This window comes from Rana temporaria, chromosome 1 (genome assembly GCF_905171775.1).
Source record: "Rana temporaria chromosome 1, aRanTem1.1, whole genome shotgun sequence".
In the NCBI taxonomy this organism is placed as follows: Eukaryota; Metazoa; Chordata; class Amphibia; order Anura; family Ranidae; genus Rana; species Rana temporaria.
The window spans coordinates 203634249-203653353 of record NC_053489.1 but is presented as its reverse complement, the minus strand read 5'-3'; the positions used below and the strand labels follow the sequence as shown (position 1 = coordinate 203653353).

The 19105-nt window shown below is 44.9% G+C and overlaps 1 protein-coding gene across 2 annotated transcripts in view; it reads left to right on the top strand.

Annotated features, from left to right (window-relative positions):
- Nucleotides 1-1024: 1024 nt before the first annotated feature.
- The window catches only part of LOC120935726, a 57973-nt gene continuing 39892 nt past the window's right edge, over nucleotides 1025-19105 (top strand). For both annotated transcript variants that reach the window (XM_040347788.1, XM_040347787.1), the window contains exon 1: nucleotides 1025-1217. In XM_040347788.1, the coding sequence (XP_040203722.1) occupies nucleotides 1146-1217 (72 nt within the window). In that variant the 5' untranslated portion in view covers nucleotides 1025-1145. The remainder of the gene's footprint in view (nucleotides 1218-19105) is intronic.

Below are 19105 nucleotides of genomic sequence, written 5' to 3'. Positions count from 1 at the left end.
CGCACTCCAAAACAATGCTGCTTTTATTGTAAAAACAGGATCACAAAATACATGCCACAGCAAACGGGATACAAACTGACGCTTTTCGCACTATAACTTAGTGCTTAGAGCCCATTCACACCTAGGCGTTTTGTCGCCTGTAGTGTGACGCCCGCTGCCGCCCCGACACGCCAGAGGGATGATGTAACATTGCCCTCTATGGAGATGGTTCACATCTCCACGCCAGCCGCCTGCCGCCTGCCGCCTGAAAAAAAGTCCCGGACCTTTTTTTCAGGCGTCTTTCGGCGTTCGGCATAGGAGATGTGAACCATCTCCATAGAGGGGGTGAAGGCTGCATTCACAATCGCGGCGTTTTGTCGCCGCGAATCGCGGTACAAAACGCCGCTATTTGTCGCCGCAATTCGCAGGACAAAACGCCGCGATTTAGTACGCCGAGGTGTGAATGCAGCCTAATAGCACTTCTACCTTGAGCGGTGACTACCTTTCTCTATCCAACTTTTACGCAAACCAATCAATATACACCAATTGCATTTTTTTTTTTTTTTTTTTACCAAAAAGCAGTAGACGATTATTTATCGGCCTAAACTGATGAATTTTTGGCATTTGTATTATAGCAGAAAGTAAAAAAATGTTTTTTTTTCAAAATTGACGCTTTTTTTATAGCGCAAAGGATAAAAACCGCAAAGGTGATCAAATACCACCGAAAAAAAGCTGTATTTGTGGGGAAAAAAGGACGTCAATTTTGTTTGGGTACAACGTCGCATTACCGCACAATTGTCAGTTGAAGTGACGCAGTGTCGTATAGCAAAAAATGCTCTGGTCACAAAGGGGATAAAACCTGATTAATGTTTGTTCGTTCTGCTCGGTAATGTTCGTAATATATTTTGTTTAAATTATTATAAACCGTAGATATCTGCTGGAGGAAAAAATACAAATCCCATCCAAGAGACGATTCCCTGAGTGGCCGGCAGAGGGCGCAGCGGCTGTTGTCCCAGTACGGCAGGTAATTGACCCATGTGGGGAGGGAGTGAAATTGAGAGTGGAAGGTTGAGCCAGAGAGAGGGGTCCAGGGTGGGGAAGCTAGTGTCTAACAGACCTCCGACATTCACATCACTGACTCCTCTGCCTTGGAAATAGCTGCCGATATGAGGACAGCTTCTGCATCATGGATATTCCTGACAACCTTTTTTCTGTGGAATGCAGAAACAGAAAGCAAGGTATTTCCATCTCTGTTCAGCAGTATTGTACCTTTCAGGTGTGCCTGGGCAATTAGAAGGAACCCTCCTTTATCCTGGACATGACTACAAATGGGAATGGAAAACATGTGAGTGCATGTGTAGAGGATCAGTACAGCCTCTGCAGAGCTGGAGTCACCGCTGAGCTGCAAGTCTATGGGATCTGAGCTGCAAGTCTATGGGATCTGGGCTGCGGGTCTATGGGATCTGGGCTGCGGGTCTATGGGATCTGGGCTGCGGATCTATGGGATCTGGGCTGCGGATCTATGGGATCTGGGCTGCGGATCTATGGGATCTGGGCTGCGGATCTATGGGATCTGGGCTGCGCTGATATCCTAGGACAGGAAACCTATGGGGGGGGGGGGGTAAGGAGAAAATTGTCACTTCTCCTGGATGAGTCCAAAAAAAGTATGTTTACTAATCTGTGTTTGGGTGACTTGCATATATGGGAGGTAAAAAAACAAAACGTTATGCTTCCCAGATTAAGTTCTGCTGATTTAAATGTATTTCCCTTTACGTGTTTACATGTGTTTTAGTTGCATTCAGACCCCTCTAATCTGCCCCTGGATGCCTATTTTCTCTAAATGCACCTAATTGTACAGTGATTTTACCATTTGGGGCTCATTCACACAGGAGCTCCTGCAGTGTGAATAAGCGCCTTGTTTATGAGGCTGAAGCTGCACGCAGGCTGCCCATGTAGGCGCACGCACGCAGGCTGCCCATGTAGGCGCACGCACGCAGGCTGCCCATGTAGGCGCACGCACGCAGGCTGCCCATGTAGGCGCACGCACGCAGGTTGCCCATGTAGGCGCACGCAGGCTGCTCATGTAGGCGCACGCAGGCTGCTCATGTAGGCGCACGCAGGCTGCTCATGTAGGCGCACGCAGACTGCCCATGTAGGCGCACGCAGGCTGCCCATGTAGCCGTACGCACGCAGGCTACACCCATGTAGCTGTACACACCCATGTAGCTGCTCATTCTAATGTGACAGGCCTTCACGGGCAAGCCCTAAGTGCACACTGTCTGCAGTCAGGGCTTCTCACACGTCCCTGTCCTAGTAGGATGAGCAGCAGCATCTGTACAACTGCTGCAACCCCCCTTACCAGATCCCCCCCACCCCCGTAGAGGAACATGGGCTGCCAGCACGCGGCTCCGGATGGAGAAGCAAAGCAGTCATTCACGCTGTTACGGCCACAGCATCTATGTGAATGAGCCCTAAAGGTCCATTCACATGAGTGAGACGTTTGCGATGCTGATGCGCTGCAAACACAAAGCGACATTTCATTCAGTTCTAAAGTTGACTACAGAGCACAGCAATGCAGTTAATTTATGTTGTACCACGCTCTGCTGCAAAAAATAAATAAAAAATGCATGCTGCACTTTTTTGCAGCGCAAACCACTATGTTGCAGTGGTGTGAACCAAGCCAAATGTAAACAAGGTAAAATGTTTGGGACTGCACTGGGAAAGACTGCTCTGCTTAGTCCCACCGCAACGGCCCTAAAAATCATTATACTGATTTATAACCGTTTGGAATCATGCTATAAACACAGGTCCAGTGCAAATAAGGCTTAATCGGATCCTAGATGCACAAAATTCAGTTTTTCTCTAAATGCAGCTAAACTGGCCACACCTAAATGCATAATGTGAATTATACTATTAAAAAAATATATATGCATTTATAAATCATTTCGAAATGTCCTCTATTATCATTTAACCACAAGTTTGGTTGGTTTTGTGTGTGTGTGTTTTTTTTTGGGGGGGGCAAATTCACACACTCCCTATTCTATTACTAAACTTTTAAAACTTCCCATTTTTAGTTTGGTTAGCCAGGGTACTGAGACTACTTTTTTTTTTTTCCCTATAAATTAATAATTATGTCCTGAGTTTCATTATACTTTAGATTCCATAGACACAAACTCCAATATCCAGTACAGCCAGGTTTCAGTCGTAACTTGTGTGAACGAAGGTTGCGCGTTCATGCAACATTTCGAAGGGGACTATTTGGCACACAAGCCAGTGTTGTTGCGGATGCCGAATACTATATGGCATTGTGAGTGCATGCATCGGAAAGTGGGATTTTTGGAACCTGAGCCAGTTGTTCCTCTTGCTTGCCTATGACTGCTGTTCTTAATCAATTTCACGCCTACCTTAGCCAGAGATGTGCACCCCCCTTTGGAATGCAGTCCAGTTATTTGAGGACACGGCTGCATTGATTCTGCAGCTCAATCTAATTAAAAGTGCATTGCCTTGGCTAAAGAGCTTGAGGTGGGCAAATAAAACAGACATATTTTCTTCAATGAAAGTGAATTTTCCTGTTCACCAAAATCAGGGTCTAGCGGGACCTTTTATGCTGATGCTTGTAAATTCAGTTTTATGATCATTTTAGAAGATGGATCTAAACTGTATACATACAAACTGCTAATATTTATTTATTTTAGCTGAATGGTGCAGCTGCCATATTGCTGATATATAAGTAGGCTTTTCATTCATAAATGTCTGGTCAGAGAGACATGAAGTAGACTTAAAAAAAATATATATATATAACATATTATTCATCTAGATTAGGGATATGCAATTAGTGGACCTCCCAGCTGTTGCAAAACTACAAGTCCCATCATGCCTCTGGGTGTCATGTTTGTGGCTGTCAATCTTGCTGTGCCTCATGGGACTTGTAGTTCTGCAACAGCTGGAGGTCCGCTAATTGCATATCCCTGATCTAGATGGCTTTGAATTAACTAATTGGCGCTTTACTTGTAGCTTTATTAAAAAAAAAAGTAATAATATAAATAAAACCATACAGTTAAAAAAAAAAAAAAAAAAAAAAAAATTACACAAATAAACAATTTTGTAAAATAAAGCAATGTGATATTCGTATAGGGGAAACTACATGGGTTACAGTAAACCTGGTAACACATGGCAATTAAAGTCACATTTAACCAGTCATCTGTTTTTAAAAACTAGATAGCCTTGCTGCCAATTTGTAGGCAATTTTATGTGCATATGGTCCTATTTGTGCCCCTCCCTTCCCCTAAAAAAACAAAGAAGGGAAAACGTAAAGAAATAATGCTCTTTAAGTAAAAAACTATTTGCTGCCTGTCTAAAACACACAGGATGAGAGAAGAATTCAGAATACTGTTCCCTATTTAGTTGTTTGGTGTCTATACATTTCCCATTTCTATGAGCCCTGTCCATACCATACATGTACAATGGTGTGCAGGACATTGCTGCTCAGTGAACATAGTGTGAATAAGCCCTAAGGCTCTTGATGATGATATGACAGGTTCCCTTTTTAAGATTTGCTCATCACTGCAGGAAAACTGTGGACACAGCTGTTTCTAAAGAATGGCCTCCTAAAAGTTCTAGCTAAATAAATACAACAGCTTGTCAACACAGCTGTGTCTACAGTTCCCAATATGTCAAGAGTAATTTTCTATTTTAATTCCAAGTATATGTTATTTCTGGAAAACACACACCCGTTTGTTTATTTCACACCAACTGATCCATCTCCCATCATACAATATTAAGCCTTTGATAATCATATTAAATATGAAAGTTTTCTTTCTCTGGCTACCTATATTCTATATACTTTTTATTTTCTATCCATTTCTTTGCAATACCCTTTAATTTAAAAGTCTGACTGTGGGAGAAACAACAGAAGTAGTCAAGTAGGATAATTACTACAGGATGACATCCAAGATAATTGACTTCACCCTCCCTCCCCCCAAAAAACAAAACTTTTTTGTTAGTTCGCTTGCATAGTATGTCTTGCTGTATGTTTGCCATGATAGATATATACAGAGTTCTTATATGATGAAGCATGAAGATAACTTTTAGTTCAGACATTCACAAAGGGGAGAAAAGTAGGACTTTCACTCTACATGATTGGTTGGTTGTAGTCAATACAGGTTCACTTTACACTTTAGTGAATCGCCTATACTATATGGACGAATCCAAGAATTCAGAAAACATGTACAAGCTTTTGTTACTGAGTTCACCTCAGAACTGAACAATTTGCAGGGAATTAATCTCTAGACCTTTTTCCTGTGAAATCAATTTTTTCGCCATTAAAAAAAGCGTACATTTTACTTCTCAATTAGCAAAGGAATGTTGTCTAATTAGTAAACTATTGCTACTTGTCATTAATTAGTGAAACACGCAATACAGGCTTGTCCCTTTGAATGATTGCATTAGGATTCCACAGAATGGGGTTATCGGATCACTCAGACAAGTATAGGGGTAAAACCCAGTCTCTGGGAGAGAGATGGCAGTGACATTCCCATACAGCTCACTAGTATTTGGTATGGTGGCTGCAAATGTTTTCTTTTTAGAAGCTTCTTTTGCTTTATTGCAACATGGTAATCTTGCAAACACCACATGTCCTGTCTGTGGGTGGCCAAGTCACTCCTCCACTATATCTATGGAGGGAGCCATGGTTATCACCCTAGGCTACACTTCTGATATGAACTACGAACATGTCCTTATCTCTTCATCTCCATTACATGAAGGGCAGGGCAATTGATAGTTTACAGAAGATATCTAGGTAAGCAGATATTCTTCGTTGTAGCACACAGGAAGTGACAAGGAAGTGACAAGGACACACTAACTGACATGTTAGTGTGTACAATTACCTGGGGTCATTCGTTAGATAACCAATCCAAGGATCCCATACTTTATGAATATGTTGAATTTTGTCTTGTACCATGGCCGTTAGCCTCTCATTTAACATGAGCCATGACAGTTTATGCCTCAGCTGATCGAATCGCAGGGAAGCAGACCTCCAGTTCCTGGCTATAGTTATTTTAGCCGAAATAAAGATAAATGTAAGAAGCCGTCTTTGGAACTTAGAGGCCTCCAGCACCTCACCACCCAGCAGCGCATGTCTAGCCAACTTTCAGGTTAACCTGGGTAAGGGTATAAATAAGATTGTACACCCTAATCCAAAATCTCCTGACTCCAGGACAGGTCCACCAAACGTGATAGGTGGAACCCTCCTGACCACAGCCTCTAAAACACTTTGGAGAGGCACCAGGTACGAAAGTGGCCAACCTGGCCGGTACCATATACCATCGTAATAAAACCTTATAGTTAGCCTCTATAATAGAAGTGTTAATAAGTGATCGAGAAGCAGCCTCCGATATCTTAAGCCATTCTTCAAGGTCAAGAGTGACTTGGAGATCTCTCTCCCATTGAAGCATATAACTAAATTTTTTGGCATCCTATATCAAAATCGTATAGATGGCTGATGTGTGACCTCGAATTTTGTCATATTAGCTACATAGATGTTCCATAGGTGTTACTGTCAGTAGGTCGCCCTGGCGAGCTAAGGTTCGTAAAAAGTGACTCAATTGAATATACCTAAAGCGCTCGGTGGGTGGCATGTGGTATTTATCTACTGAAGATTGCTCAGATAACACGCCCCTATGATCACACAGATCCGCTATGCGTAAGAGGCCTTTATTTGTCCACCAACCGAAAGCTAGAGGAGTAAGGCCCGGGGTGAAGTCCCTATTTTTCAAAAGCGGTGCTAACGGATTATAGGGCGATTTAAATTTCTGTGTTCTGGAGAGTCTATCCCAGACTTCTAGAGAAAACGAGATATTGGATCCAGGCGACAGGAATAGGATTCCATAGTCATCCATATGGCTTGTGATTGTTGGGAGTGAAACCTAGTAAGATGAGCCAACTGGGCCGCATAGAAATATTTCAGTAAATCAGGCAGCCCAAGTCCCCCTTTACACTTCGGAGTGTACATCATACTTCTATTCACCCTAGGCCTTTTATCTCCCCATATAAATGTAAGAACCTTATTTTGAAACATTTGAAGGTCATGTCTGACCAGTGGCACTGGTATAGTGCGGAAAAGATATAACAACCTCGGTAACACATTCATCTTAATCGAGTGTAGTCTGCCAAACCATGATGGGGGGTGAATTTGCCATTTAGCTAAATCATCAGTCAACCTCTTAAAAAGGGCAGGATAATTCATTTTATATAGTGTTTTAATGGAGGAGCTAAGATGTACCCCCAAATATGGAAGTGCCTCTCGTTCCCACAAAAATTGGTAGGACTGTTTCAGAGTTTCCTGGGTAGTCCCCTGCAATGAGACATTCAGAGCCCTAGACTTGTTATGATTAATTTTCAACCCAGAAATATATGAAAATGGCTTCAAGATGGCATGTAGATTGGGAAGGGAAGTGATAGGAGATGTCAGGGCTAGCAGGAGATCATCGGCAAATAAAAGGCATTTATGTTCACAATCTCCACAAACAATCCCCTGAACATCCGGACTCGTACAAATCCTAATGGCCAGTGGCTCTATTGCTAGGACAAACAAAAGCGGGGATAAGGGGCAGCCCTGCCTAGTACCCCTACTAATGATAAACGAATGGGAGGAATACCCTCTAAGCATCAATGAGGCCGATGGGGTATCGTACAGCGTTCGAAGGAGTGCCAGAAAGCGTTCGCCAAAGCGACCCAAAACATCAAATAAATAGATCCCAGGAGAGGGGGTCAAAGGCCTTCTAAATATCCAACGAAAGCAGCATCCCTTGTCTGGGACCCTTGCATTCCCAATCAGACTGAACTGCGAAAATTAAATTGATTATCCTGCGAGTCTGATCCGAAGCCTATCTGTTCGGAACAAAACCGGCCTGGTCCGGATGAATGTAGAGGGGAAGAAAAGTGTTCAATCTTAGGGCCAAGACTTTCGTCAATATTTTTAGATCCGTATTGATTAAGCAAATCGGACGATAATTTGCGCAGTCTCCTAGGTCTTTCCCCGGCTTCGGCAGTACCGTGAGTATAAGCTGCATTTTCATTACTAGGGATTTTATGTCCTCGTCTTAAATCATTGAAATAGGAACACATATGGGGGACTAAAAGTTTGTGATATTTTCTATAATTCTGGCCAGTAAAACCGTCCAGTCCTGGGGTCTTGGAGGGGTGGATAGTCTTAATGGCAGTCACAATCTCCCCCTCTGTAATCTCCCCCTCCATTAAGTCAGCATGGGCCTGCATCAATTTGGGCAATTGAATCTCACGAAAAAACAAGTCTGCCTTGGAAGAGTCAAACGTAGCCAGTGAGTCATACAGCTTAGTGTAAAATCTATGACATTCCTGAAGAATCAGTTCAGGGTTTTGAGTAGGATGTCCAGTGGATAACCTTAACTTCGGTACGGTCGGCGTATACGGTCGAGGCACTAATTTCCTTGCGGGACCGTTTAGCTCTAGCCGCCAGTTGCAGCAATTTACCCCGTATGGTAGCTTTATGGGAAGCCCAATTGATTGCAGGGGACGTATCAGATGATTTGTTGGTTCTTCAAAACTCCTGTATTCCCTTCTCAATCTCAGTACACAATACAGGGTCATTCAGCAAGCTTGCATTTAGCCGCCACGGGGAGGGACAAGATTTGGTCCAAAGCCCTTTCACAGATAGTTTATTTCTTATTTATTTTTAATTTATTAAAAAAAAATTACCAAAAAAAAAAAAGTCACATTTGTATTCCTATTACAAGGAATGTAAACATCCCTTGTAATAGAAAGAAGCATGACAGGTCCTCTTAAATATGAGATCTGGGGTCAAAAAGACCTCAGATCTCATATTTAGACTAAAAGGCAAAAAAAAAAAAGTGTCATTTGAAAAAATGACAACAAGAAAATGGCCCTTTTTAAGAAGCATGGGCGGAAGTGACGTTTTGACGTTGCTTCCGCCCTGCTATGCTATGGAGACGGGTGGGGGCCATCTTGCCCTCACTCATATCCCAGCCGAGCAGGAGGAAGGACCCGATCGCCTCCGCCGCTGCCGACAGCTCCTGTAACTGATGGAGGGCTCGGGAGAGCGGCGGGAGGGCCCCTCTCCTGCCGCCGATAACGGTGATCTTGCGGTGAATCCGCCACAGAGACCACCGTTATCATTTAGAGGACCGCTCACTGAAAACATGGATATCTCGGTTGTGGCAGCGGCTGCTGCCATTACCGAGATATCCATCTTTAAATAAATGACGTATATATAAGTGAGCGGGTCCTTAAGTGATTAAGAGCAAAAATTTCTTGAGCTGGTGACTTCTTGTGCTCTTCTTCTGTATACAAGGAGTGGTCGTTGAAATTAAGAGTGGGTCTGAGTTCCTTGTACCCAAACAAAATAAGGCCAGCAATGCTGACACCATGTGCTTTGGAATTTAGGACCAAAAAGTATTTTGCCACTTACCAGTCCTTGGATGTAATGGCTACATTAGGCTACTTTTTAGTAAGGATGAGCTCTGGCGTGTTTGCAAACCCCATGTGCAGAGCCCACCAGGAAGTCGGCACTGCGCTGCACTAATCGCAGGCAGTGAGACATTGTCCCCATGCGCGGCTGCAGAGATCGGAAAATGTCTCGCTGCCTGTGATTAGCAACAGTGCCGTGCCGACTTCCTGGCGGGCTCTGCACATGGGGTTTGCGAACACGCCGGAGCTCATTCTTACTTTTTAGGCTTTATTACCTGGTGACCCTGCTAGTAGCATGCTATCTGTCCTAGGATGACAACTTGCTGTACTGTATCTGTGGATGAGCAGTATTGTCACTCTGGGCTGTTCGCTACTGATTTGAACTACAGAAAAGTTCCCATTCTGCATAACCAAGGGAAGGTTTTCTGTAGTTCAGGGAGATATACTGGGCAGTGCTTATAACATAGCTTTAAAGTTTCAGTACAGCAGAGGCAGAATGCATTGAAAGTGTGTACTGAATTCGCTGAATTTCTTGCAAGATCAACAAGTAGTTTGTTTTTTTGTTTATGGTATATTTATGAGACCAGAAGGGAGCAAATAAGAGAAGTTCATTTTTAGGGTATACGCATGTAATGGTCTTTGTCAGAAAATCTCCCTACATAGTACTCCAGCTACGTAATTGAACTATCTAGTAAACAAAGACCGCTAAAGTGACTTGTTACACAGTTAAAAGGGTAGAGTGCTTGCCCTCTTGTATCCTGCTTCTGACCCAGAATGTTTGATGTGAAGTGAGGAAACAGCAGTCTTCTGTTATATTGCTACAGTAAAGTGACTGAAATGCTCAGCATATGTTGTCCCCAGAAGCATAGCAAAAATCCCTCAGCATTGTTACAGAGGGTTAATCTGTTAGCTGGCAAGCTGATTGCACAATGGATTTGTGTTGCAGGTCCTTTTATTGATCAACAGGTCCATACATTTAGCTAAAAAATGATTCTTTACATGTTCATTTTTTTTCTTTTACAAAGCAGACCAGTTTAAAAAAAAAAATGGGAAAATCTTCAGGAGAGAATTTAGACATTAAAGAGTTTGTAAAGGAATTTTTTTTTTTATCTTAATAGCTTCCTTTACCTTAATGCAGTGCTGTTTTCATGTCCTCATTGTTCGCTTTTGCTCTCAAGTTGCTGTAATTCTTCTCTGATCTCCACACTTCCTGGTTGTCTGTTAATCAAGGAGGTGTGATTACTGTGTGTCTAAAACCCCTCAGCACCATTCAGTTTATTTTTCCAAACCATCACTGCCCTGTATTGGCTCTGTACATCACAGAAGCAGGAAACAACATTGAGTGGTTATACCAGAATGATGCCTGCAGGTTTAGGTATTATCTTGGTATCGTTCTTTTCAGCCAGTGGTCAGCTTTCATGAAAAAGCAATCCTAGTGGCTAAGTAGCCGCTAGACTGCATTTACAACCAGTGATAGGGAACGTCCCCTCCCACCATCTTGAATGGTTTTTCTATGGCTCTCCTGTCCCACTGGGGAACCTGAGAATGCAGCTGATGGTTCCACCAGCTGAACATAGAGCTGATTGTAGACCAGAATGGCTCCAATCATCTCTATGGCCTATGAAACTGGAAGCTACAAGCATTTTAATGAATTTTGGCTTTGTTTCTAAAGAGTACCTGTCACTACCTATTGCTATCATAGGGGATATTTACGAAAAAAGACTGATATTTTTTTTTTAAATAATATTTTCTACTTTGTTTTATTTTTATATACAATAAACTAAATTTTAGTCATACATTTAGGCCAAAATGCCTTCAGCCACATTCAATAAACATATTTATTGGTTTGCGCAAAAGTTATAGCGTCTACTAACTAGGGAACATTTTCTGGAATTTACACAGCTTTTAGTTTGACTGCCTATCTAATTTCTTGAGGTGCTAAAATAGCAGGGCAGTACAACCCTGCCATGGACTCGACAGACTTGGGGTGTCTACTTACCAAAAAGGGGTCATTTGGAGGGGGGGTTTGTCTTTTTTTTTTTTTTTTTTTTTTTTTTTTTAATAAATTTCATTGGTATCACAGGAAATGTAAATATCCCCTATGATAGCAATAGGTAGTGACAGGTAAAAACAAAGCCAAATTCATTAAATGCTTGTAGCTTCCAGTTTCATAGGCCATAGAGATGATTGAATAAAATCTAACTTTTTTTGACATATTCTAAGAATGTCTAATCTGTAATTTGATGCCTTTTGGAGATTTTTCCATCTTTCCTTGGCTTCGTTATGCACATTAATATATATATATATATATATATATATATATATAATTTTATTATTATTTGTAACGTTAATGGTTCCAGGTTTCGGTTTCTCAAACTGTGATGGCATCTTTGGTGGCCCTGTGAAAGTGTACCCTATACTCCACTAGTGTGCGGTAGCGTTGGTAACATTCCCCGATGCAGAGACCAGGTTGGCCAGGACAGGAGGGACAATAATAGGTGTAGCGCCTATACCTGCATTTTCCACAGACACAACATCTTCTTTGGGGTGATCATTGGTAGAGGTAGACCGATATGGGTCTTTCTCTGGCCGATGCCGATATTTGGAAATTGGGGCGGCCGATGGCCGATATGTGTTGCCGATTTTTGCGGCCGATATTTTAGGCCGATATTTTTTTTTTTATTATTTTTTCCCCTCATCTCCAAAAACCTAGGGTGGAGAGGAGATACTTGTTTAGGGTGGAGTGCAGCCTGTCAGTACCACATCAGTGCAGCCCATCAGTGCCCACCAGTGCAGCCTATCAGTGTCCATCAGGGCCACCTCATTGGTGTCTATCAGTGCCCACCAGTGCCACCTCATCAGTGCCCACCAATGCACCAGTGCATCCCATCAGTGCCCACCAGTGCATCCCATCAGTGCCCACCAGTGCATCACCCCATCAGTGCCCACCAGTGCATCACCCCGTCAGTGCCCACCAGTGCATCACCCCGTCAGTGCCCACCAGTGCATCACCTCGTCAGTGCCCACCAGTGCATCACCTCGTCAGTGCCCACCAGTGCATCACCTCGTCAGTGCCCACCAGTGCATCACCTCGTCAGTGCCCACCAGTGCATCACCTCGTCAGTGCCCACCAGTGCATCACCTCGTCAGTGCCCACCAGTGCATCACCTCGTCAGTGCCCACCAGTGCATCACCTCGTCAGTGCCCACCAGTGCATCACCTCGTCAGTGCCCACCAGTGCATCACCTCGTCAGTGCCCACCAGTGCATCACCTCTTCAGTGCCCACCAGTGCATCTCCTCATCAGTGCCCACCAGCGCTCATCAGTGCCAATCAGTGCATTACCATGTGATCAGTGCATTACCAAGTCATCAGTGCCCACCAGTACAGCCCAATGTCATTCACTGCCACCAGCGGAGCGCTCCAGGCTCCATTCCATCTCCCAGTCCCAGCACAAGAAAGTTTTTTAATGTCCCTGGCCCCGACGTGCTGCCCCGCCTCTGCCTACAATCCCCAGAAGGCAGAGCGGGCCTGTAACAGCCTATCGGCGGCGGCCGCTGCCAACATCCTCCACTCTGGGGGAAAAAAACGTCCCCTGACATGCTGTGCGCCCTGCCTCTGCCTACAAATCCCAGAATGCAGCGCGGGCCGGTAACTCCCAGAGTGGAGGATGTCGGCAGCGGCCGCCGCCGATAGGCTGTTACAGGCCCGCTGGTTGGCTGCCGCGCAGGGTGTACCAAGATGGCCGCGGCTCCGGAGCTAGGCCGAAGCCGCGGCCTTTCCTGATGCTGTGACCGCGGCGGCAATCCGCGGATTGCCGCCGCGGTCACAGCATCAGGAAAGGCCTCGGCCTAGCTCCGGTGCCAGAAAAAAAAAAAAAAATCAGCCAAATTTGGAAGAAAATCGGCCGATGCCGATTTTTCCAAAACGGCCAAATATCGGCCGATATATCGGCCTGCCGATATATCGGTCGACCTCTAATCATTGGGTAGGGGTACCAGGGAGAACATACGGAAAATGCCTTGTGTGTATATGGGCACTGTCCTCATTATTCTCATGTTGAAATAAAATGACTTCATTGTTGTGTGCGGCCAGACGGAACTTAAATAAGGACTTAGGTCAAACTCCGAAAATTTTAATTAGCTATCTATCTTTTGCTCGTTCATTATTTTTAGGTGGAAATTCATATATATAATTTACTAGTAGGTAAGGTTGAGAAAAGGCACAAGTCCAACCTATGTGTGTGATTTATTTTATGTCAGTATTACATTGTATATCCCTGTATTTTGTGGTTGTTCAGGTACTTATCTAATAGTTTTTTAAACTTTCGATGCTCCCTGCTGAAACCACCACCTGTGGAAGGGATATTCACATCCTTGCCACTCATACAGTAAAGAACCCTCTACACAGTTTAAGATTAAACCACTTTTCTTAAAATTTTAATGAGTGGCCACGTGTCTTATTAAACTCCCTTCGGCGGAAAGATTTTATCCCTATTGTGCAGTCACCAATATGGTATTTTGGGCATTAACATTACCCCTAGTCTCTAACTTTGCTAAATTGAATCTATACCCCTTACTCACCCAACTCAAACTAAAACTTCAAGCTTGGAATAACCTGCCATTGTCCCTCATAGGCAGGATAAACCTACTCAAAACGAAATTCCTCCCAATTTTTCTTTACGCTCTGAGGCACTCCCCAATTTGGATCCCCAAAGCCTTCTTTTAAAACTTTGACTCCGCTATAACCTCCTTTTTGTGGAAGTCTAACTCTCCCAGAATAAGTAAATCTATACTCAAAAGGCCCTGGACAGAGGACGGTCTAGCCTGTCTGGATCTTCAGAAATACTTCTTTGCTGCACTACTTTCACACGCCCATAACTGGATAGCCTCAGACGATACCAATGCTGCTGTAGTCCTCGAGGCTGCGCACCTTGGCTCCTTTGAGACGCTGAGGAATGCTCTACATAGGGGTGTCAGGCCCCCCCTTTCCTCTCACACTTTCAATGAAGGCAGTGATCAGGGCTTGGCAACTAGTGGTATGTAAACTACAAAGTGACCCTCACACTAGATCTTCGGACACCCCCTTATGGCTCAACCCTTATTTATCAGAGTTTTTGACTGTCCTGGACCCAGGGTTCTGGGCTGCCAAGGGTATCAAAAAACTGGAACATATCTGTGCTAGTGGCTCTCTTCTATCCTTTGATTGCTTCAAGGAGAAATTTGGGCTCACTAACCGCCAATTCTTTCGATTTCTTCAAATTCGCCATGCCTTCGCTACCCAATTTGGATCCACCCCAGTGCTTCTCCTTCGGTCCAATCTTGAATCCACGTTAGGGGATGTCCCTCTGGTCAAGCCCACCTCTACCATCTATAAATCTCTATTACCCTCAGTCCATTTTGGTCTGGAGGATTTATTCTCTAAGTGGCAGGGAGAGGTCCCTGATCTGGATTCGGAGGACTGGGAAGACGCCTGGGAGTATCCTCTTCTACAACTTATCTCAGTAAGAGATCGGTTGATGCAATTTAAACTGATTCACAGGGTTTAGTTGTTACCCCGAAGAATATCCAAAATGTACCCAAATTCCTCCTCCAACTGTTGGAAGTGTGGTGTAGGATACACTGATTTCAATCATGTGTTATGGTCCTGTCCCAGGATCCAATCCTTTTGGACAGAGGTCACAACATTTATTGAAACTCTACTCATGATTAGGGATGAGCCGAACACCCCCGTGTTCGGTTCGCACCAGAACCTTCGAACGGACCTAACGTTCGCGCAAACTTATCAAACCCTATTGACGTCTATGGGACTCGAACGTTCAAATTCAAAAGTGCTCATTTTAAAGCCCAATATACAAGTTATTGTCGGAAAACTTGTTTGGGGACCCGGGTCTTGCCCCAGGGAACATGTATCAATGGAAAAACAAGTTTTAAAAACTGTCTTTTTTTCTGGAGCAGCGATTTTAATGATGGTTAAAGTGAAAAAAAAAAAGAAAAATTCCTTTAAATATCGTACCTGCTGGGTGTCTATAGTAGTGGTACGTGTTTAGAACTGTCCCTGCACAAAATAAGATTAATATAAGAAAAAGGTCATTTAAGACTGCTTGCGGCTTTAATGTAATGTTTGGTCCCTGCAATATGGATGAAAATCACTGAGAAAAATAGCATGGGTTTCCCCGCCCCCCTCCCCCCAGGTCATTACAAGCCCCTTTGGCCCTATATACTTTGAACAGCAGTATACAGGCGGTGCAAACAAGACAGGGACTGTAGGTTTGTTGTTAAGTAGAATCTGTTTGTAATTTTCAACTGGTACTTCTTTAAAGTGTAGCTTCAGCCATAAAATCTTTTTTTTAAGCTTTTCTGAAAACATAGAGAAGGGTTATCACCCCTGTAACATTTGTTTTGCTGTCTGTGTGCATCTGTTCAGAAGATTGCACCTCACTTTCTGTCCCAAAGACAAATGATTTAAAAAAAAAAAAAAAACATTTTGTGAAACAAGGATTGTGATTTGTGATAAAGCATCGGTGGACAGGAGACACCTTTTACAGAAGAGAATTTCCCTTCCTAGGGGTAGATTTCCTCTCACTTCCTGTTGTCTCCTTCCGTTTGCAAGTAGGAGTCGTTTGTAAGTTGGATGTTTGAAAGTAGGGGCCTGACGTATATACTCTGCAGAAATTTGGGCCCTAGGTGTTGGTGTTGCCACAACACTGTAAGCCCTCACAGTTAGTCTTGACGGGCGCTGGAACGCCCTGCTGTGAAATATTAGATCAAGAATTGTAACTACACACCCCTGTTGAACATGGGCAGAAAAATTGGGCCTTAGGCACTGGTGCTGGTGCCACAACACTGCTACCCCTCACAGATACTCTAGTTGGAGCACAGTAATGAGCCCGCTGCAAAGCATAGCATCAAAAATTGTAATTAAACGCCCCTGTTAAACAGGGGCAGCAAAATTGGGCCTTCGCCACTGGTGCTGGTGCCACAACACTGCAACCCCTCACAGATACTGTAATTGGAGCGCAGCAAAGAGCCACATGCAAATTATTGCATCAAAAATTGTTATTACACGCCCCTGTTTAACAGGGGCAGAAAAATTGGGCCTTAGGCACTGGTAGCGGTGCCCAGAACCGACAATGTTCTTACTAGCTATCAGCAAGATCATTGAGGAGGAAAAGGATATTCAGACAGCATAACACAGGGATCCCCAAACTACGGCCCTCCAGCTGTTACGGAAACTACACATCCCATGAGGCATTGTAAAACTCTGACATTCACAGACATGACTAGGCATGATGGGAATTGTAGTTCCTGAACAACTGGAGGGCCATAGTTTGAAGACCCCTGGCATAACAGGATAGTCACTCAGCATTAGCATAGGCAGTCTCCAAGGGATCTGACACTTCCAAAAAATTATTCAGTTACATTAGCATCAGGTGCTTGGTAGCTGGTGTTGATCCAAGCCTGATTAATTTTTATGAAGTTCAGTCGATCGACGGAGTCGGTGGAGAGGCGCACCCTGTGATCGGTCACAAAGCCTCCAGCAGCACTGAATGTGCGTTCTGAAAGAACGCTGGATGCAGGACAAGCCAGTAGCTCAATTGCGTACTGTGCAAGCTCTGGCCAGTGATCCATCCTCAAGAGCCAGTAAGCCAGAGAATTTTCGGTGGGGAAGGTGTCCAAGTCTTTTCTTGCCCCTAGGTATTCCCGCACCATGTAAACCAGACGCTGGCGATGGTTGCTGGAACCGGTCATACCTTGGGGCTGCGGACTAAAAAATTGTCTGAACGCACCGGTCAGACGGCCACCTTCTCCACCGCTCCTTCTGTGACTCACCGAAGCCTCAGCAACACGTTGTCCAGGACCAGGATTTGGTAATCCCTCAGGTTCTGGGAACGCGTTGCACAGACCTTTCTGCAAGGGCTCCCGAAGATGTCCGCAACCTTACTCTTGTAACGTGGATCAAGGAGAGTTGCCAGCCAGTAATGATCCCTCTCCTTGATACCACGAATACAAGGATCCTTACGCAGGCTTTGCAGGATCAGGGAGGCCATGCAGCGTAGGTTTGCTGAGGCATTCGGGGCACAGTCCTCTGGGTCACTGAGGATGACAGGATCCGCAACCACCTCATCCCAGCCACGTAAAAGTCCATGGGTTCCTTGAGACTGTAAATGATCCCTTGAAGACTGCTGCTGATGCTGAGTGGTAGGCTCCACCTCCATGCTGATGATACAATCATCCTCCTCCTCCTCCTTGTCCTCCTTCTGTGTGTGCTAGGTGGGCAAGCAGGACCACTGTCTGGATAAAGGGGGCCTTGAGAGGTAGGGAAGTCCTCCTCTTCCTCCCTCTGTTCTGCCTCAAGGGCCCTGTCCATTATTCCACGTAGCGTGTGCTCCAACATGTGAATAAGAGGGACAGTCTCACTGATGCATGCACTGTCACTGCTCACCATCCTTGTGGCCTCCTCAAATGGTGACAGGACAGTGCATGCATCCCTGATCAAGGCCCACTGGCGTGGTGAAAAAAAACCAAGCTCCCCTGACCCAGTTCTGCTGCCATATTGGCACAGGTACTCATTGATGGCCCTCTGCTGTGTGTGCAGCCGCTGCAGCATGGCCAATGTAGAGTTTCATCTGGTGGGCATGCCACATGGCGGTTCTTGGGCAGGTTGTATTCCCTTTGGAGGTCTGTCAGCCGAGCAGTGACATTATATGACCTTCGGAAATGCACACAGACTTTCCTGACCTGCTTCAGGACATCCTGTAAGCCCGGGTACCTGCCCAAGAACCGCTGCACCACCAAATTCAGAACATGAGAAAAACAGGGCACATGGGTCAGTTGTCCCTGTCGCAGGGCAGAGAGGAGGTTGGTGTCATTGTCGCTAACCACCATTCCTGGCTTAAGCTGGCATGGCGTCAACCACCTCTGAGCATGCCCCTGCAGAGCTGACAGAACCTCAGTAGTGTTTTGGAGGCGTGGTGGCGGAACAACCTCCAACACTACTGTACCTTGCCCTGAGTCCTTCCCAGCTGCCAGTAGAGTCACCCAATGCGCCGTGAAAGAGAGGTAACGTCCATGTCCATGCCTGCTGGACCATGAGTCAGCGGTAATATGCACCTTACCACTGACCGCCCTGTGCAGCGAGGCATGGACATTGCCTTCCACATGGCGGTAGAGAGCCGGAATCGCCTTCCGTGAGAAAAAGTGGCGTTTGGGAACTTGCCACTGAGGTACCGCACATTCCACAAACTCACGGAAGGGGGCAGAATCTACCAACTGAAAAGGCAGTTGAAGTGCTAGCAATTTCGCTAAGCTAGCATTCAACCGCTGGGCATGTGGATGGCTGGGAGAGTACTTATTTTGGCGCTGCAGCAGCTGGGGCAGGGAAATTTGGCTGGTACAATCTGTCATCGGTGTACCGATAGTAGATTGCCTGCATGTACTACTAGGTTGTGACACACCTAATTCTACACCTTCAGTCCTATCAGTGCAGGCTTCAGAGAGTACTGAGGGTATAGTGGGGTTAGAGATCCCAGCTGATGAGGGGCAAGGGGAGGTCCGCTTTGTTCTTTGGTGTGGGTCTTTCAGGTATGCTTGCCAACGAACTGCATGGCAGGTCGACATATGTCTGGTCAAGCATATGGTGCCCAAGCGGGTGATGTTTTGGCC